At 42.5% G+C, this 21506-nt stretch overlaps 1 protein-coding gene across 3 annotated transcripts in view; it reads left to right on the top strand.

Annotated features, from left to right (window-relative positions):
* The first annotated feature begins 225 nt into the window (after nt 1-225).
* NOS1AP (nitric oxide synthase 1 adaptor protein) overlaps nt 226-21506 on the top strand; it is an 87568-nt gene continuing 66287 nt past the window's right edge. For all 3 annotated transcript variants that reach the window (XM_018571680.1, XM_018571681.1, XM_018571682.1), the window contains exon 1: nt 226-336. In XM_018571680.1, coding sequence (XP_018427182.1) covers nt 232-336 — 105 coding nt within the window. In that variant the 5' untranslated portion in view covers nt 226-231. The remainder of the gene's footprint in view (nt 337-21506) is intronic.

The following is a 21506-nucleotide window of genomic DNA, read 5'->3' as shown; positions in this document are numbered from 1 at the left end:
CTGCACACACCTACCATTGTAGAAGACAGGCAGGAGGCCGGCTCCTCTCCCTCCCTTCACACAGCAGCCTGTATAGCCATTTCTTCCACTCCAGCCCTCTGGGAAGGTCCGTGTCTTCCCTCCACCCAGCACTAGGATTGTGCTTCCTCTTCCCTCGGATCCTCCCCGATCTCAGAGCCCGGACTGTGTGCCCTGGATGGGATCCCGGCAGCAAATCTCGGGATCCACAAAATGCCGACGAAGAGCAGGTACAACCTGGTGGATGACGGGCACGACCTGCGGATCCCGCTACACAACGAGGAGGCTTTCCAGCATGGCATCTGCTTCGAGGCCAAGGTGAGAGCGATGTGCCCGGAATGTCACCGCTGGTGCCAGCTGCCGGGAGCGCTGTGTACCCTGCCTGCGCCTGCAGAGGCTGTCGTGTAGTATTCTCCATGTGTCTATGTGTGCCATCCTGGGCTCCCAACTCTCCCAGATTTCCAGAGACTGGTATAGCTTCTTAGGATCTGTCCCTGGAAAGCTTTGTACTTCACGATGTCTTTGGTTTGCAGCATTCCCCAGGCTGCTGGATTTTGGAATGTTCAGTTCTTGAGATCATTTTGTATTTTGTAAACATTGTTCAGGATGTTATAAAATATGGGATCTGAGTTTATAAATATGTTAGAGTCTGCTTGTGTGTCCTCTAAGGTAATGGGGCTCATTCACATTTCTGCTACAATGCTTGTTGGCACAACACATGGCACCCACCTGCTCAATGTGCTGTGCCATTCATTGTGACTGGCACCCCAACGCACTGATTTGCACCACAATGCAAATACTGTGCGCTTTGGTGTGCTGCGTTGCTGGAAAAGGGGTCATGTGTGTTTTTCATCTGTTTTGGTGCGTTGGTAGCCCATTCAGAATGAATGAGCTGCCTTAAAGGAGAACTATGGGGTCAGTGTTTTTCCCCATAGTTCTCCTTAGGGTAACGGGAGGATACAAAGTTTCTAGAACTATGAGGTGAGTGAAAAGCACTCACCTCATAGTTCTCCTTTAACACAACACATGTTAATGATTTGCAATGGATCACTTAAAGAGGATCTATAGGATTTACTCCATCCCAGTATTTTTAGATACAAATATAACCTTTTGCCTCCAGTCTTCTACCAGTCCAGTGATGCCACAGGAGCTTCCTCTTCTTGGTGGGGGTAGGGGGGTGGGCATTCTTTCAGGATTGATCGGTGGTCATGTAATGATATGTGTTACATGTGGGTTCCTCCTTTTTCTACTCTAGGATATATATTTTCCTCTATTTTCTTCCCCTGAGGAAGCCCCGTTTGGGCGAAACATGTTGGGACATACAGGATCACTCATACAACTTTGAAAAAAGCAACTGCATATTTCAGAACTGTACGGTACTGTCACCAGATGGTGAATGCACCCGCATATGTTTTTTATTTATGATTTTTTTCTCTCTATTTTAAAATAATGTTTAAAATGGTATTTCAAATAAATGTGTTTCTAAGATTTTACCTCTGAGGTCTGGAATTGTTTCTAAAAAGCCCCCTTTCTCCTTTCCCTTTGGGTATTTGCACACCCCACTGTGGAAACATTTTTTTTCTTCTATACTACAACCCGGGGTGTGAAACTTCCAACACCTCTATACTTCATTTGCAATACATGTCTACTAATGTTATCTCATGTAATGATATGCGAGTGCCACTCAGTCATGGATTACTGTAAGCCCAGCCTGCCTGAGGATGTGCCCCTTGGGGGGCATCAAACAGAATGTGGGCTACAGGCTCACAGGAAAAGGGTAGAATGGCATTACTGTCCTATTGCCCAAAATTGCCTGCACCAGATTGAGGAGAAAGGGTTTATTTATTAGTCTTTTTTTTTTGATGGGAGTGTGATAAATTCAATAAAAATGTAGTATGTGATCTACTTTAAGTGCAAATGGGCCCTAAAGAACTTGGTGAGATAAACTGCTTCCATAGCAGAGTATACCAAGATATTATTTTATTGCAAGTGCTAAACTAGGTGTACATTGGAGAAGTGCCTACGCATGATGGTAACAAGAAATGCCCTGTTGCATTCTGTTCTGGGGTCAGAGATGCCTTATTCTGGTTGTCAACTTACAAGGTAAAACAGGCTGCAAAAGTGGCCCCTGATGTCTCCAAGGGACCTTGTATTACATGTAATGCTATCGAGATCTGTCTAGATACTCTGGACTGTCTAGATATGTCGTTTGTCGCGGTCGCTTGTGCGGGACACTTTTTCCCGCAGATGTTGCACCATTTTGCTATTTTTGCATGCAGCCCGAAGGTGAAGTTTGCGCGATCGTCGCTGGAACGTCGCCCCATCCCGGCCGCGCGGATCCGCTCGAGGTAAGTGTCGCTTAGTGTGAATGAGGCCTTAGTGAGACTCTCACACTGCAGTAACTGGGAAATCCAAAGCAGTTTGTACAATCAGATTGTAACAAGTGACCAGCTTCAGTTTTGCGCTTCAGGCATGAATTTTTCTTTGCAGGCATGTCAGACGGGCCACCTGACAGGGATTAATCGCTGCTACAGATCGGTAATGTCAGCGATTTAATAGCTAGAGTCTCTGAGGATTTGTTTAAACTAATGCTACAACGTCGAATTATGTTCCGCTACAATTCTCATTCAGGACCCGTTCACACCAATGCCATGCGTTAATCAGATGGTTCTGTGTAATGCACCTACTGTGCATTATAGTGCAGCGGGTGCATTGTATTGCCATCCATTTGTGGCCTCCCAGCCACAGTGTGCTCAACTGCGTCGCAGTACGTGGTATGGCAATACCTTTCTTTGCAGTGCGGTTGCATGCACTACTTTTTTCAACTGCAGTGCACGGAATTGTGGTATTTTTTCCAACTGCACCACAATGCCTGGTATGGTGGTACCATGTGTCGCGGCGTGGTTGATCGCATTGCGGCCAGGAGGTGTGTTTGGAGTGCAATTCAAATGAATCGCAACTCACCTGCCAAACTGTAATGCATGGTAGGTGTGTTGCGCAGTGCTGTGCATTCATTGCATGGAATCGTACAATTTAGGCACGGCATTGGTGTGAATGGGCCCTTGGTGACTTGTAGATAAGTCATAGAGCTGAATGGAAAGCAATCACCGCTGGCGATTTTGCTGCCTACATGAAAAGCTGCTGAATTCCAATTGGTCAGCGACAGATTGCTTTAAAAATTGAAGAGTTAGCCATTCCATAGGACACCAGTATGGATTTTTTAGTGGGAAATCACTAACCAAATGGAGGGGGGAGGGGGGGTTCTGCAAACAAATGTTCCGTCTGACATCAGCACTCAATGTTTTGTTTAAAAATGCCCTACGGGTACCGGTGCATAGTAAGCATATACCCTGGCCTATAGGTTTGAGTGACACTATTATAAAGAAATATCGCCTATTAATTCAGTTAATTTCCCATTAAACTATCTTAATTGATTTGACGTTACAAATAATAGCTTTCTTTAAAAGCACTTAACCTTTCTAATGATCAGATTATTCCTCTTCAATCAATACTGATGGTTGGTGCCAGGTTTCTGTAGTGTCTTTGGCGCATTCTCTGAATTGGGCTGCGTATATACTGCTCGAATTTCGGACAATTCAGCAATGTTTGGCCTTGTGGGCACACCTCCATTGACAAAAGTCGATTTTTCACTGACGTTTGTTGAAGCAGCCGGTCTGAAAACAATGACTGCAGCCAATCGGCTGCAGTTCTTGTGTAGATATTCATAGCAGCAAACCTATTGCTGTCCGAATACAATAGCCTGGTGGGAGTGGGGGACTTGGTATTCCCCCCTCCACAATGTTTAGCATGGATAGGTGAATTTTTTTTGCATTCAGCCCCGCGATTGTTGTATCACCAGCTTAGGCCTTTCTAAATGTTATTAGATTAAATACCCTTTATATTAGGGATGCACCAATAACGTTTTTTCGGAGTACCAATATTTTGTTTTCGGTAATCGCCAAGACCGATACCGAAAGTCCCATTAAGGAAGCCAGACAGCGGGTAAAGAACGCTACCCGGCTTCCCGATTAGCAGGGGAGCCGTCTTCATGCTCCCTCGTCACCAGCCAATGGGGAAGCTGGCGCTATGTTATGACTCTTTGCCCGGCTTCCTGATTGGTCGAGAAGCCGTCTCCGTGCACCTTTGTCACTTGAGATGACGAGGGAGCATGGAGACAGCTTGCAGGGCAGCATGACATGACTTGCTGCCCAGCTTCATGATACTGAAAGCTCAAGTATCGGGCTAGGCATCGGAGCATTTGGGCGAGTACAAGTACTCGCCCCAATACTCAGCATCGATCCCAATACTAGTATCGGTATTGGTGCATCCCTACTTTATACTATCACATACGTTTATGGCCAGTAACCTCTATATTTACATTATTAAACCTGTACCTCCCAGGTTGTAGTTCTGGCAACTTTTATCATTCCTATATTTTGTACTGCATTTCCCTTATACTACATGTGGCTTATAGATGCTCATATATAAAATCTGTCATTTCATCTATGGTTGTCATGCAATTTGGGAGTTGTTAGGTGGGCAGCATTTTCTCCCTATGAAGGTGGCATTTTCAGTGTTTCACTGTGCAATATTTTTGATCCTAGGTAAGGCCTCATTTGCAGTTTAAGCGTAGCCAGGTGATATAGAGGCTTTTTTTGTGACTTGTAGTTCAGGAAGACAATGGTGCATTTTTGGTCTCATAGACTTTTAGGCTACATTCACACCAGAGCGTGAACATTTAAAGGCATTTTTATTTGTGCATTTTTTGCAAATTTGTTTCAGACTGGAGCATTTTTTGCTTTAGGCAATGGAATGCCAGGTACTAGGAGAAGGAGATTGCATAGCCATATTTAGGCGTTTTGCAGGTGCTTCCAATTGCTTCGGAAGTAACTCGTACCTTTTTAGTTGTCGGGCATCGAATTACAGACGTATGCCTTAAAGGAGAACTATGAGGTGAGTGCTTTTCACTTCAGCAACATAACACTGTGAACAGGCCCATTGGGAATAATGGGATTCTTCATCTAGTGCATTGTCGCGCTTTGGGACAGTACGCCCAGGTGTGGATGGGGCCTAAACTGCAAATACCTTGCAGAGGGATTCTGCAATATGATCCCTGCATTTCTTGGCATGACCCGTCTGCTGTTCAAAGGTTTGAACGAATTTGATGTTCCTCTATAGGGATTGTGCACAGCAGTGGTGACGGGACAGTTCATAGTTCAGTGCACGGTAATCAAGAGATTATGGCCTGTGTTACTATGTAGTCGCTGTGTTCAGCATGGTGCACAATCACCATGTGTCTGTGTTCATTCTCGTTTCTCATCACATCCTGACTGGAAACAGGACGGGACATGGTCAGATCAAAACCACTAGTTATTAATAGTATGTTTAGCCTTGCAAATTAATTTCCATTCCGTCAGGACTGCATGTACTCCAGAATAGATTGCTCTGCTCTTCACCTGTATCCGTCTGGTAGCTCAAGGGCCATATAGGACCTAATTCATCTAATTTTGTAACACTGTTAATATGCCAAACAGAAGAAAATTAGTTTAGTTGTGTTTCAGGTATGAAAGTGTTTGTTTTACTCATAGTAAGCACTCAGGTTCCGGTTCATATTCTTCTAAGGCAGCCTTACTCAACCTTTTTACTGCAGAGGAACCCTTGGAAAATGTTTTAGGTCTTGGGAAACCCCTCCTAAAAATAAATATACCTACAGTCCGTGTTACATTGTGTACATTGTGGTGTGATCACTAAATTGTAGAACATTTTAACAATATAAATAATATGGCATACCAATCGTATTTGTCACCCTGGGCAGATAATGTTTTGCACTCTCCTGCTTGGCACAACAGCATTTATAGCAATAATCCTGAAATTAAATGAATAATAACAGTGAATAAATGCAGAAGAAATTGTAGTGTCTGCTTGCATTGGTGGTCAGTGTAGAAGTGGCCGCTTGCATTGGTGGTCAGTCTAGAAGTGGCCGTTTTTTCGCGCCCCCCCCCCCACACCCCCAAAAAACCCCAAAACAAAATCCCATTCATTTTTATGGCCTTGTTCACAACTGAGCGTTTTGTCGCTTGTAGAAAAATGCCATTCGCTAGAAAAAGTACATGAGCTTCTTTTTGGCAAATTATGCACTTCTTGGCCCCATAGACTTCAATGTAAATGCTCAAAAATATGCATTTGCTGCATTTTTCTGCAAAAAACATGTAGCAGAAAATGCCCTTAGAAATGCGCAAAATGCTGTTGCCTTGGTTTGAATCCAGCCTTAGAGAGGAGGCTTTGCAACACCAGTTGCACAGATTGAGGAAGCCTGCCATAATGAGGAATAAGGTAAGTGTTACTCCTTACTCTTCTACCCCAAGACTTAGGGGCATTTAGGGTTAGTTCACACCAGAAACTGCATCACAACTGCGTGCGTCTGCGCAGTTGCATTGCAATCTATTTTGACGCGTTTGTGATGCGTTTTTTCCCCCTGGATGATGCCACAATCCTGTTTTTTATGCGTTCCGTTGCGTTTCGGTGCAGTTAGATGCAGCTAAAATAGGACAAGCAGTACTTTTTCTGACTGCATCTGAACGGACTGCAATGGTGTGAATACAGCACAAAAAAGGACATAGGAAAGCATTGTGATGTATTTTGGCTGCAGCAGTCAAACTAAACAGACTGCATCACAACTGCATATGGTGTGAACAGGCCCTTATTCCTTGCAGTGTGCGTGTCTATCTACAGGTAAAAAAAAGAAGTAGCCTTGCTGTGGGGCTATGTTCATTTATGCCTGTGGGGTGTGGTAAAGAGGACTTTTTCTTCGTGTCCTCATGTATAATGCAGGGCTATGGACTCTGCATTAGATGTGATGACATCAGTTACCCTCCAGTACTGGAGTGGTTATTATGTCTCTACTGTAGTAAAGGACTCTTAGCTGCCTGTTTGCCTTCTTATTGACAATGTACACTGAGCTGGGCACGCACAATTAATTTACGGGCATGCATGCAAATGGCATCATCCTGGTACAGCCAATGAAGATGGCCAAAGAACCAGAATTCAGAAGAAAATAGAAACAATGTTGCAAAACAGAAAAAGTTAATATACTCACTGCTCTAACAATCTGAGTGAATACGTTCTATGGATCATCAGAGCCGTGGTTATCTTTAATTTATCTGTTTTTGAACATTGTATCATCAGCACCAGTCTATGGGGTTATTGTTCACAGCCCTTCTGTGGCTAATGTATCTACTTGCAGCACTGTAAAGGCAGGGCTGGACAAATCCCAGGAGCCAGGTAGCCAATACTCATTTAAAATGACTGTTGGTGTCTTAACTCACAAGGTTCTTTCCAGTTGTCAATGGAGCTGGCACCTAATAAAAAAATCCTTCTGGCTCCTAGATTGGACAGGCTGGCTTCTGAATTCCATACTAATTTGTCCACTTCTGCAGTAAGGCCTGTCTACGTCCAGGAAAAAAAATGGAGCATACTTCCATTTTAGTGGACCTGATTGTGACAGATCGGATGTAAATGAATGCAAATGGACACGTCTTTTTACATCAGACACTCAATAGAACATTGGTATGTACAGCTCAGTCTTTTGTTGGAGGAGAAAACTGAAAGGACAGAGATATCACAAGAGTGTCATCCATTCCATACTGCTCCGATCAGTGGGGGATCTGCACACAGATCTACTGCTGATCGGAATGGATTGTGCCCATGTGAAACGGGCCTTAAACCAGTGTTATAGGAATTTGCAGGACTGTACACAAGTGAGAGCAATCACCAGCTGATTAATGTTATCGTCTAAAGAACTTTCAGTTTTGCCCCATTATCAAAAAGGTTAACTTGTTCAGAACTAATTTAAATACAGTTTCGCTGGATGGATAGCTATGCAAATAGACCCCATAGTGTGTACCTATTTTTACTCTGCAGATATAGATATATATATACCTTTTCATTGCCATTAGCTATACATCACTTGTAAATGATGTCTGCTAGTTGCCTAGGTGAATCGCCCAACTCTTCTAGGTAATGAACCACGTCGCCCCCACCATGTTATTCAGGTAATGTCAACAGTATTCTAATCCCTTAAGTACACATATGGAGAGAGAGTAATGCCAAAATGCAATTACTCCATCAGACTACAGGTGAAACTCGAATAATTAGAATATCGTGCAAAAGTTCATTTATTTCACTAATGCAACTTAAAAGGTGAAACTAATATATGAGATAGACTCATTACATGCAAAGCAAGATAATTCAAGCCGTGATTTGTCATAATTGTGATGATTATGGCTTACAGCTCATGAAAACCCCAAATCCACAATCTCAGAAAATTAGAATATTACATGCAATCAATAAAACAAGGATTGTACATAGAACAATATCAGACCTCTGAAAAGTATAAGCATGCATATGTACTCGGTACTTGGTTTGGGCCCCTTATGTTCTGTGGAAACGTCACACTGGACTTCAAGCATCTTGCAGTGTGTGCCTCACCTTTCTTCCTCCATACTCTAGGTCCTTGGTTTCCAAATTAGATGCAAAATTTGCTCTCATCAGAAAAGAGGACTTTGGACTACTGAGCAACAGACCAGGTGTGTTTTTCTTTAGCCCAGGTAAGACACTTCTGACGTTGTTTGTTGTTCAGGAGTGGCTGAAAAGAGGAATACGACATTTGAAGCCCATGGCCAGGATCCGTCTGTGTGTGGTGGCTCTTGATGCACTGACTCCAGCCTCAGTCCACTCCTTGTGAAAGTCCCCAATACTTTTGAATGGCCTTTTCCTGACAATCCTCTCCAGGCTGCGGTCATCCCTGCTGCTTGTGCACCTTTTTTTTCCACACTTTTCCCTTCCACATAATTTTCTATTAATGTGCTTTGATACAGCACTTTGGGAACATCCAACTTCTTTTGCAATTACCTTTTGAGGCTTTCCCTCCTTATGGAGGGTGTCAATTATGGGGCGAGTGGGAGATGTCCTGTGGTCCTGGAACTCGTCCTGTCCTAGGATGATAGCACTGCTCTTCTATAGTAACAGTACGGAGTGAGTGTTGTCACCCTAGGACAGTAAGAGGTCTATTTATAATGGGTTCATCCTGCATATAGGTTGGTGAATTCTGTTGGCATGGCATTACAGCTGCTAGATGGAGATGGAGCTAGGGGAGCATATGAATTTCCTTTGCTCCTTGGGACCTTCTAGCGGCTGTAATTCCATGTGAATGGCATTCACCCAGCTATATGCTGGACAAAGCTTTTATCAACCAACCCTATGCTGTGTTATTTGCGCTTTGGGTTTAGATACATTGTAATAATTTTAATGAAATTATAACAAATGAAATATAATAAATATAAAAATGCAAGCAACTTAACAAGTAGATGGGTGTCACATGTGAGTCGGGGAACATTGGTTTGGGATGATTTCTGTAAGGCCAACAATAGACTGATGAACACGTAAATAGTTTCAAGCTTTGCAGGGAACTTTCCTTGTACATGATTGCACATTATTGCTTGTTTGAATACCTCTGGCATGATGCAATGATTAGTGAGAGTGCGTAGGCTGGCTGTACGGTGGGAAAATTGTGAATGGGCTGCCCAAGGTCAATAGTTTTTTTACATTTTCACCTGATTTAATTATTTAGTAAGGAATATGTTCTTAAAGTGCAGATTTACCTGTTTAAAGGGCAAGTTCATTGTTAGTGGATTTCAATGCCCTCCATCACCTCTAATTAGAGGCGCTTACGTATCTCAGCTTTGCTGGTATCTTTATAATGCACCTGGAAAGCCTCTTCCTAAAGATCTTCATGTTCCACCTGTACATGTATGCCACGATCTTCCTTCATTCCAATAGAAAGTCATTACACAGGGCGTGCAGATCTTGAAAAAAGGATGGTACTGAGCAGAATTCTGGGTGGTTTATGTTTATGCTTAAAAATAATTTGGAATTACACTTTAAGATTTCCTAATTTACCTGTAGTTTGGTTATATCCCCTTCTGCACCTCTCAACCCTTGCCACTGGCTGTACGCATATATGTGGTAGCATGGCGGTGCTGCCACATGTACATGGAAGTCCACAGTCACATGACCACTGTGACAGCCAGTCGTGGTGATCACGTGGTCAGGAGCCTATCTAACGCCCTCCAGTGTACAGCCATTTCTAAAGGGCTGGTGGGAGCCGGTAATAAGGTTTTAAAATAATTTTGACAACTTCTAGAGCAATACAGACAATATAGAACAATGTATTCAGCCTGTACACAACCATTTCAGGCTGAATCGACCCCTTATAAGTGCAGGGTATAAACACCATAGCTTCAAGGGCATAGGTGGGCAGCTCCGGCACTTCCAACTGTTGTGTAACTACAAGTCCCATGAGTCATTGCAAGAATCCGACAGCTATAGTCATGGCTTCCAGAGGCAAAGGGATTATGAGATTTGTAGTTAAAGCCCAGTTTGCCCAACCCTGTTCTAGGAAATAGGATTTAGGGCCTGTTCACACATACATTGGTGACTGGCAGTTTTCTACACCAGACCAACACCGATCACTGCTAGGGCTCATACAAAACAATTATTTCCTATATGTGCCCTGTTAACACCACAATGCAGGTGTGATGTGCGGTGGGCGGCAGTAAAATGTGGATGCCACCAGAGGTCGCTGGACTGTAAAGCGCTGCTGTGCAGACACACAAATGTGGTGTACACTTTGTACACACTAAAAAAAAGTTAGGAAGAAGCAACACAAAAAGTAAACAGGGGCTTGCATTGTAACAGCGCTGCTCGTCCCTGCAGACAGTAAGTATGAAATAACAGGTACAGCTCTTCCATTATAAAGTGAATCACAACTGACGTCATTGGTTGCCAGGAGCTGCACGGGATGCAAGCCAGAGCATCACAGGTTGCTAGAAGCTCTTCGCATCCTGAGACGCTCTAGCCGGAAAGCATACCTGCCGCCCCCCCACTACATGACTGAATGAGATGACACCTGAGGTCAACTGCCTCAGGCTGTCTGACTATAGGGACGGCTCTGTGTCCTTGGTAAAAACATTCACTCACCGCACTGTATCTATGGAGGTAGAGGACTACAGAACACCTCCACCCTCTTCTTTTCTCAATATGGCAAGGGAGCAAGATCAAAAGGGAGAAAATAAAAGAAGTTCTTCGTCAGAGTTTGTATAAACGTAAAAGCTTAATTAAATAAGCTTAACACTAAAACCTCAACTTGCACTGGGGGGTCCCCCAACACTTCACAGGTTGAATCTCATTTTATCTAGGGGGTGATGAATAAAGTGACTTGATCAAGCTGCATTGCTTTATCTGCAGTAGTGAAAAGTGAGGTCATATCCTGGCAGCGCTGTGTGACGGGCAGTCTGGATTAGAAATCAGGCTGAACAACATTATAATTTGCGTTGTTTTCTTTGGCAGACAAGACATTTCACATTTGCATATTTTCATCTTTGCTCTTAACTGTTTGCCTTCACTTTCACTTTAAAGATATGGGTTGACTTGTTACCAAGGTGTATCATTGCTAATCATCTGAAAACATTTTGGGTGCATTGAACTGCATCTTGTCACTGAAGTCCATTCAAATGGAGTATCTGGACAATGCAACACAAGACATCTAAGCAAATGTTAACACATGCGTTAAAGGAGAAGTATGGAATGAGTAAAATACACTCATCCCCATTGTTAGAGCCAGCATACGACACTGCAGCTGCCACACGTTGGCTTTATTGATCGATAATTGAATGATCACAAACTGCTGATCGCTCAGTTCGCGATTTTCTCCCTGCAGAGAGCGATGACCCTCAGTCACCGCTCCCCGCAGGGATTCCCCCATCCCCTGTCTGTTCCTCCAGAGCCCATTGGAGGGACAGACAGGAGAGGGGGTGGGCACAGCTGGCTCTGCCTCTAGAGAGGCAATCAGCTGTTAATTAGGCAATGGGATGGATCCCTACAACATTGTCGGACTCGTTCCCTGCTGCAGCACGGCTCTGCACTGTCAGCATATAGAAGGCAATAGCCTACTAAATGCTGAGTTTTTTTAGTCAAAAGAGCACATTAGTAAATGTCTTCTAGTGACCCTAAATTGAACTACGGCCAAAAAAGGTCTGGCATTTCGCTTTTAATGCATTTGTTCTGGTGTGAATAAAGGGCCCACTGATGACATCCCCCATGATGCCCTTCCTCCCTTCTAGAGTCCTCAGTCTCCTGGACTGAGCGACACTGACATTTACATGGAGTTAAAGTGAACCTCCCGACACATCTCCCTACCCCATCCTTGCATGTTGAGCTACAAACACCTTCAAGTCATATGTAAAATAAAATATTTATTTTGTCTACATCCATTTTATTGTATTCAACTTCCTGGTATTCAGACGCACTGGTGATATAGCCAGGGCCCCACAGCTGCCTCCTGAGAGGGCTGCGTCACCAGTGCTCTCTCAATTGAAAACTGTCAAACTTTGCAAGATTTTTGTAGTGGTAGGAGAGGAGGAAGGAATATTCAAAAAACGATCTTGTACAGCATATGCATGAGATGTGGCACAGATATCATCGGTAGGCATAGAAATTAAGGAAAAGAAGCCAGCCAATGTTTTAATAAATACAATAAAAAAATATGGTGGTGCTGGTTTCCCACCTAGGGTTGGAGGGGCTATTGGGAATGGGGAAATACAAAAAGAGAGAGGCGAGTAACCATGTTGGTTTTCCTACGGAGTTTCATTGGTTTTCCTACAGAGTTTCCATTGGTGTTATCATGTTTATTAAAGTGACATTAAGCAGCAAAGAGAAGGGAAACAACCATGGATTACAGTAAGGCACACATTACAGTATTGGTTTATGTTAAAAAATCTGAGGGTTTAATGTCACTTTAAATACAAGAGGGAGGCCTGTACACGCAGTACAGCTAGGTCACCTCTCTGTCTCTTGCCTGTGATTGGATAGTGAAGGAACAGCAAATTAAATAGGTAATCTTTCTTCTCTCTCCTGCTGTCATTATCAGAGAAAAAATTGAACATAAAGAAAAAAAAGTTGGCTTTTAGGCTTGCGGAAGGGGGTGGTTTAGGATTGTGGTTATGTAACCTGATTTCACCGTCAATAGGATTGATTTCCTATTATTGTCCAGTTTGATAGCAGAGATGAGCTCAGTGCTACAGATCACATCCTGGGATATTTCTGGGGCAAAGGCCATCTGCGGGTTGGTATCTTCTGAATTATTTATAATTTATATGCCAATTGATAGTTTGTATATTAGGCGAATTGCAGAAAGTAGATTTCTTGATCATTTTTACTGTAGAGACCTAAAGCTGGCCATACACCTGGAAGATTTTCTACAAGAACATTTGATAATGCCATCAGGGACTTGACAAATGTTCAAAATCTCATTTGGTTTTAACATTCGATTTTGGAATGAATGGATTTTCTCAAAGAAAAAAAACATTCAATTTTAGAATTTGTTCTTTCTATAGAAATTTTCCACTCTGCTCCTTCAATTTTTCTTTTCATCGCTATAGTTAAAAACAATTGTAATTTTTACCTCAAGAACTATTGGAAAACCGATGGAACATTTTGAAAAAAAAAAATTTCATGAAATTCTGCTGGTGTATGATCAGCTTTAAAAACCTAGAATATGAACTCCTAACAGTGTGATGCTCCATTTTCTTTTCTGTGAATTTGACCTGAAGTGCTCCTATGGGGCCCTTTTGTGTAGGGATATTATACCCCCGTCAAAGATTGTCTTCATCCAAGAGGAACCCAATGCAGATCCAGGGACTGCTATCTACAGGTTCACACAAATTTTATTGCTGTCTGTGTCTCTGCTAGAAAGACTTGCTCTTCTCGATTTGCCCTGGTGATCATTGTCACTGAGACTTCAAGTACAGGAAAATGTCAAATGTTGAGTTATTGCAAAATGGAGGGCAAATCTTTCAATGGGAACATTTAGGGGCTGAGGTCCGCACTGTCACTAAACGGAGCAGAGGAACATAGGAATTCCTCCTTGGATCTATCTAGGGGCAATAATGTGCTGCGATTGTCCGCATGCTATATGTTGTGTGAATACGTTATAAACCATCCCTTCATTACCCCTTTTTAAGGGCAGATATCTTCTCACTTCCTGTTGTGTATTGACATAAGAAGTGGATCTCCTAAGTGGATCTCTGCATAAACGACTTGTCAGGTGTTGGATTATTCCCTACTGTATTAAATTAATAACATTTTTGGCTTTAGTTATACTTTAATAAAGTAATAGTGTAGTTATGGGTCACTGGATCTCCATAACTTTCTGTAATCTCTGTCATGGTGCTGCTTTGCTAATTAGTTTTCATTGTTCTTTAATACTCTAACTTACTAATGTACATTTGTAGTTGACAGTTGAGTATCTCAAAGATAAATAGTAATGAGCAGCAGTTCTGACTTTTCTGTAAAATATTTCTTATCTTTCCACTGGCAGATAAGTATGGTGGATCCCCTGAGTTTTTACATTAATATAGGGCCCTGAATAGCTTCATATCTCTGACTTGTTGGACTTTGTACACTAGCACACCCATATATACAAGCTAACTCTACAAGCATTAAATCTAGCTTATATATACCAGTTTTCAGCCAGCTTTTAACTGCAAGAATGATCAATGAATCGGATGGACCCACTGCCAACAGTTTTTTGATCTTTTTATCGTTTTGATAAAGGTTGCGCTCATCCAATTCATCTTTTGTTTGGGATATAAAGCTGGTTGAAAGTGGTTGCCTGAACCAGATGGATCCGCAGAATCCTACCTTTCTCTTATAGTCCATAATAAAGAGTGGCATTGTTCTGTAGTCCTTATAGCAGCGCTTGACAAAACTGTTTTGAATATAGGAGCCAGCTAAAAAAGTTAGGAGCCCGGTTTTTTTTTTTTTTAAACTAAAAAAGCTTTATTTTCAACGAATGTTATAATTTCTAATTACAGTTTTAATTGGCGCACGGTATCGAGGTGATACGTATGCTTAGTATGCTCATTTTTGAAGGGGTGGGTAAATAGCCAGCCTGCTATTGGCTATTTCAAATTACAACAGCCAATAGCAGGCTGGCTATTGCACCCGCCCACTGCCTGCTGTCAATCAGCAGAGGAGGGACCTGAAGTTGAAAGTTCTCCTTTAGGTCTGCCCCTCAGGGTACTAGCCGGGCAGGGAGGTGGGGAATGCAGAGTCACAGCGGCTGGCAGTAGTCAATCTGTTCAATCCAGGAGCCAGCAGAATTTTTAGGAGCCTGCTACATTGACAGAGAAAAACATTGGCCACCTGACTCCTGGGATTTCTCCAGCCCTGCTTTAATGCAGCATTGACATCCTCGCCAGTAATGCTGCAAACTGAAATTAACTGCATAATTATTGCCACGTATTACTTTCATCAGTAATACCAGCTGGGAAATTCTGCCCCCGCCACATTTAGCCTTCCAATTCATTATTATCAGCCAGTATGATCTTATTGTGAACCCACTGAATTAAGTGCGCAAAGTATCAATATTGCTAAAAAGAAGATATCAACTCCCATTAGATCTTAGCCACACTCTCCTTGAACTTGTGAAAACTATAAATGTATTTAGCCATTGCTTGGGTGGCCCAGTTATTGAAAGTCATGTGCAGGTCAGTTGTGTCTCTTGAGCTTAAATCAATGGAAAGAATAATCTGCAGCCAGTCAGATCATGCCATGTACAAATGAGGAATGACCTGTTTACCAATATGACTGAAGGGATATGTCACCATGCAACAAGAAAATAGTGAACGGTGTTTGGCAATGAATGCATGCTAGCAGATTACATGGTGGAAAGGGAATTTATTTCAAACAGTGTACACTAGTGATTTCCAGTGTCTGTATAACTACGAAGACCAGACTCTAATACAGCCTTTCCCAAGACTTTTCCCTGGAGGAACCCTTGCAATATTTTTCAGGCCTCGGGGAACCTCTGCTAAAAAATGATCTCTACAACACCCAGGATATTAATGTGATTAGCGGGAAATATGGCCTTTTACGTCATATGCTACATGAAGTATTATCATCATGTATGCAGACATGAACGGTCATGAAGATTAATAAATGGTACCTCCTCATTCTCAGTGATCTTCAAAGAACTGTGCTTGGATCTGCAGAAATTACAACTGACTGTTGATGTGCAAATTTCAGACAAACAACTTAATCTCAGCGTTTTTCATGCTGTAGTTGTGTTAAAGTTATTGATCACCCTATTCTGCTGTCATGGCAGAGAGTACGTTCAGATCAATGCATTAATAATGCACGTTCCCTATGTTCTGAAGGCCTGCACAGAGGTTGTCTGTCTGGGTCTTTGTTCGACATTGTGTTTAGTTTGGACTTTTATGTGAACTAAATTAATCTGACGGTGAATAGTAAGAAGAGAATGCTTACCTTAGGCAGTACACACAAGTGTCCAAGCTACTGGTAGACATCAACGAGCATTTTCTGCAAACAGTTGCATGTCTGTGGGTCAGGATAAAATCCCAACCCCATCACTGTTTGAGAAAAGTGGCACCAGTAGTATCTGCTTGTGCTACTCACTTAAAGTGTATTTGTGGGCAAAATTGTAAAAAATATGGGGTTCATCTCTGCAAAGCATGATTCTACCAGAAATTCAGTTATTGTAGCCTGCATGAGCAGTGCTCCTAGTGGGCAAGTGGAGGATCTGGGCTGCCCATCAAGGGACCCAAGGTAATAAGTCACTTTCCTGGTGGCAATCGGATTCACTAGACCTTTTACAAAAATGGCGGGTGGTAGGTAGGTGTCATCCAGGTCCACTGCCAGTGTGACTTGAATAGTTTGCACTCATTGCAGCTGGCTCCCACCTATCCACCATTCCAGTGACATTGACAGTGCACCTGGCTGTCACCTATAGGTGTCATTGTTAGTGTCGCTGAGATGGGGGATAGGTGGGACCCAGGTGCACTTTTGATATCACAGGAATCATGTACACTGGCTCCCAAGTAACTCCCATTCCAAAACACTGACAGTGCATTGTCAGTTTCAATGGAATAGTGGATAGGTGGGTGCATGGTGCATCACTGGGATGGTGGATAGACGTCGTAGACTCCAGATCTATCCTTTAAGTCCCCCCAAGCTTAACAAGCGCTATTGGCCATACCCACCATTCAGCACTGCTCGGCCTATCACTACACAACCTACTCCGCCATTATTCTCAGGAATTACCATTTCCCAGGTATGGTGATCACCTAGCTTTCTGCTGTTGGTTAAACAATGCTGTTTTTGTTGGCTAAAATTCCAGGCAGCATTGTCAGCCCTGACGGAGTTCTCCCCTGCAAAGCTACATAACTCTCTGTATCCTCACCCTTCCCTATACAACTACACATGTGTTTATTTCTTTCTCAGCAAACCAATGCTGCTGCTTTGATTCCCAAGAGCATATCCACACACTGTGGTTAGAGAAAGGGCTTGTGTGAAATGTGCTTCCGGGGGTTGTTCCTACTTCAATAGTATCTTAGCCTTTAACATCACATTTAAGTGTGGCTGTGGTGTTGACCATTGGTGCAGTTAAACTTGTACTCATGCGGCAGAGGGACTTGTAGGTTTCTATGGAATGTTACTGAATCTCCATACCTCAGTATGGACATTGGTGGATGGAACAGTCTGTAGGAGCCAAAACACTGCAGCTGCGATACACTGATCGTGGTTACAATGCTTTACTGTATTCAATGTAAAAAACTAATAAATGCAAAATTTTTTTATTTTGTGAAGATGTGTGCATTATTCCAAAAGGTAGAACTTTACCCTTGTGTTTAAAATGACAACGCAGGCACCTTTTGGCCAGGTTCATACCATTTTACGGACCAGATTTGGAATGCAGTGCATTGCTTTTTGCCACGAATTTACCATGATTTTGTCGGGTGTTTTTTTGCTTGAAGTGGTTCCAGTGCGTTTGCATGTGGATTTGATGCGTTTCCAGGCGTTCCAGAGAAAATGAAACAAGCAGTATTTTTCTGGTCTGGACCGGAACTGACTGTGCTGGTGTGAACAGACCCCAGAAATACCATAGGGATACATTGGGATCCTTTTTTTGGTCCAGGAACAAACTGTTCTGGTCTGGACATGATCCGGACATGGTGTGAACAAGGCCCTAGAAATGTTTAGTAATGACAATCTACAAACACATACGTCTAGATAATTGCAGGATTTTTATTCTTTACATACCTTATTTTTCTTCTCTTCCCCAGTCTTTTGACGGTGACCATTTTTACTAAGGGCAGATGAATGCATCTCTCTTTACTTCCTGGAACTCTGGCACATGTGACTAGGACATGTGACCATGCACATCTCGGGGGAGGAAAATGCCTTTCCCTGAGATCCCGTGAGATTACAGATGAGATTTCCCAGCAATGTTCTGCTGATGAAACAATCCCAGCATGCAATGCTTGGGCACGATTACATCATTTGTGCCAAAATGGACCAGGAAGTAGATGAACTCTATTTGTAAGTAACGGAAAAGCATGTTTGTTTACCTAATGAATGTAAGCTGATTCTATATCAGCATGCAGAGCTGTATGCTGATGTGATTTTTAGTGAAATGTGGTAAAAGGCTGTTTTAAGGCAAACTGTAATAACTCAAAATCTGGGTTCTGAAAATAGATTATACGTTCCTTTTATCTGAGATCTTAAAGGAAAATTAAAGCCTTCGGTTTTTTTTTGCATAGATCGACTGCTGGCAAGCAGTCGATCTATGCAAAAAGTGTACAAAAAAAGCTTTAGCAGAGGTTAATACTCACCTGTGTCTTCCCCGTGCGCTCCCGCCTGAAAATGTGAAGATCCGTGGGAGGCCGCAAAGCACCTTGGGGCATGCGCAGTTCACATTTTCGGCCAGGACACGAAGAGAGACACAAGGCAAGTCTATGGACGCGTGCACCCGCATGCAGACACCGTGGGACAGGAAGTGCCAGCAGGCTCAGAGGAATCAGCACTGAATCGGAGACCCGCTGAAGGGACAGATGAAAATGACTGGAAAGAAGAAGAAGAAGATCGGATTAAGAAACATCATTTAAGGTAAGTGCTGACATTAACATTGGGGGGTGGGAATTGACTTTAATGCTACTTTAAAGTGAATGTAATTCTTTGGAAATGATTAACCTATCCGAAGACTACCCCGGAAGCATATCTTTCTTCCATGTACTGTATGACTTGTTTGGTTTGCAAGCAGCTCCCTGCTTCATCTAGTTCTGACTTTCCTTTCTGTTTAGCACACAACAAGGCTGGAGGCAGAGGTATTTTATATTAGTAAATTGGTGGCTCCAGTTGGGTCATGCCTTTCTTCTTTTAGTGGCTGCGGGAGACTTATTTCTAAACCCTTCATGGTCTGTTTCCTACGTGAATGATGGGTTATTTCATCTGGAAGAAAATATCTTTAGAACAATTACAGAGTTTGCGATCAAGGTGGGGTTTCAGTATTCCCACAGACTGCACTATAACCTTCTACTCCATTGTGACTTTTATTTAATTGCTGAAAACTTTTTTTTTTTCTCCTTTCTCAGCGTCTGTGGGGGTTTTTTTTTTCTCACAAGAGACCTGCATATGCTAATCGTGTGGTTGCCCTTGAGCTTACGTTGCTGACACAGAAAGCAGAAGGTAGCAGTTGTACAGTCTGGGGAGATGTTGGTAGATACGGATACTGTGATTCATAGTGCTCTGACATGCAGAGATGGGGCTTACACTATGTGAGGGATTAGTAGGAGCTTCAAAGGACAGTTTGTCCTTTTAGGCAGGTCTTGGTTGTTATCGGATCAATTGTGGCAAAATGTATATCTTTTTTTTTTTTTTTGGTGGATATCTGGATTGCCAACCATTCCTTCATTTACAGACGGTCCATAGAAATGCTGTCTAACTGTAGGTGTCACCCTTTTCCTACCCCAACATGTCAGTAGGTATGCGCATTGCAGTGTTCAGCACCTTCCCTCTAGTGCCGACAAGTCCACTATGAGTCCCCTCTATATAGTAGATATGGAAGAGCTTAACAAGCCAGTTGCTTTATGGTTCTTGGGAACTTCAGTGGTCAGTTCACTTAGGGGTCTGTTTACTAACAATTTGCCCTTTTAATCTCTGTGAACGTTCTTTCTGTGTGAATGGAGGCAAAAATAAACGTTTAGATTTTAAGCCCTCAGGGGCAGGACCCTCCTTACCATCTTGTCTTTATTTGTATTGTAACTGTAATGTCATCCTTATATTGTAAAGCCTACACAAACTGTTGGCGCTCTGTAAATCCTCAATAATAATTATTATACTGTATATTCTTTTCAGGTTGATTGTAATGTAATGCAATACTGCATTATGGCCCCTAGATGGAGTGGACAATCATAGGGAATAAGTGTTTTTTTCCTATGCTCCTCCACTCCATCTATTGGCCATAATGCAGTATTACAGAACATTTAACCTGAAAAGATAATATACTAAGAATGTTTGTTTTTGCACAGAATGAATGTTCCCATAGATTTGTGGGCCGAACGGCTCTGCAAATTAATAAATAGACCCTATGAAGGGTATGTTCAGTTAAAAAGTTTTCTTTGTTTTGGCTAAAGTGGGGAAGAGTTAGTACCCCTGTCAAGTTTTATTCCTATATGGAGGTGCACAGGAGAGATTTACCCTCATTTCCTGTCCTGCTGACGTCTTACCAGACAGAAAGTGAGGGAACTTTCCAACACTAACAGAGACAGAAAAGCAAATGTTTTTCTTTAGTAGAGTAGGGAAAGGGTAAATTCCATGTCTTCCTTTCCTGCCTATTAAACTGTAGTCAATAGGACAGGAAATGAGCGTAAATCCCCATAATAGAGCCTCAAAAAAACAAAGAAAAACAGAAGTTCTAATTCTTATCGTCTCTATCCAAAGCTTCCAAAAGCATTTGTGGTTTGACACACACTTTAAAATAAAGCTATCCTGGGAGAAGTATGAGGGCTATCTTTGCTGGCCGTCGTGTTACTGTACTAACCCCTAGCTTCAATACTTTCTGAAACACTGACCATGAACAAGTATGCAGCTTAGAGAAGTCAGAGGATGAATACTTGTTCTGAGTTAGTGACTCAAAGTAATGAAGTAAGGCAGATGTCACAATTGCAAACCTGCCACTAGCAAGAGCTTGCCAGAGGCAGGATCACTATGGAGGACACAGCAGGAAGGTGAAAGGCTCACCTGCCTGCTATCACCGGCTGAATGAGTGATGCGTAGCTCTTTTACTGGTGACTTGCATACCGCAGCTTTTTTCGGGAAAGAGAGGGAGCGAGTTCTCAGGTCTGCACAATGCCTTGGTGGTTACAAAGGGCTCCTAATTCCCTGGTGAATTTTTAATTAACTCTGTGTTTGGCCAGACACATGAAATGAAATCCTGGGAACTAATGGCATGGAGATCTCTTTTCTGGAGTAACCAAAAAAGTAAGCATCCATAGGGTGACCAAACAATGAGGCTTGGGTTTGTTAGGTTGAGAGGGGATTCCATTAATATATATATTTTTGTGTGTATATAT

The sequence above is a fragment of the Nanorana parkeri genome, unplaced genomic scaffold (assembly GCF_000935625.1).
Source record: "Nanorana parkeri isolate BGI_ZX_2015 unplaced genomic scaffold, ASM93562v1 scaffold1809, whole genome shotgun sequence".
NCBI classification, from domain to species: Eukaryota; Metazoa; Chordata; class Amphibia; order Anura; family Dicroglossidae; genus Nanorana; species Nanorana parkeri.
Note: the sequence above shows the minus strand (reverse complement) of the source record. Positions and strands in the feature narration are given on the sequence as shown.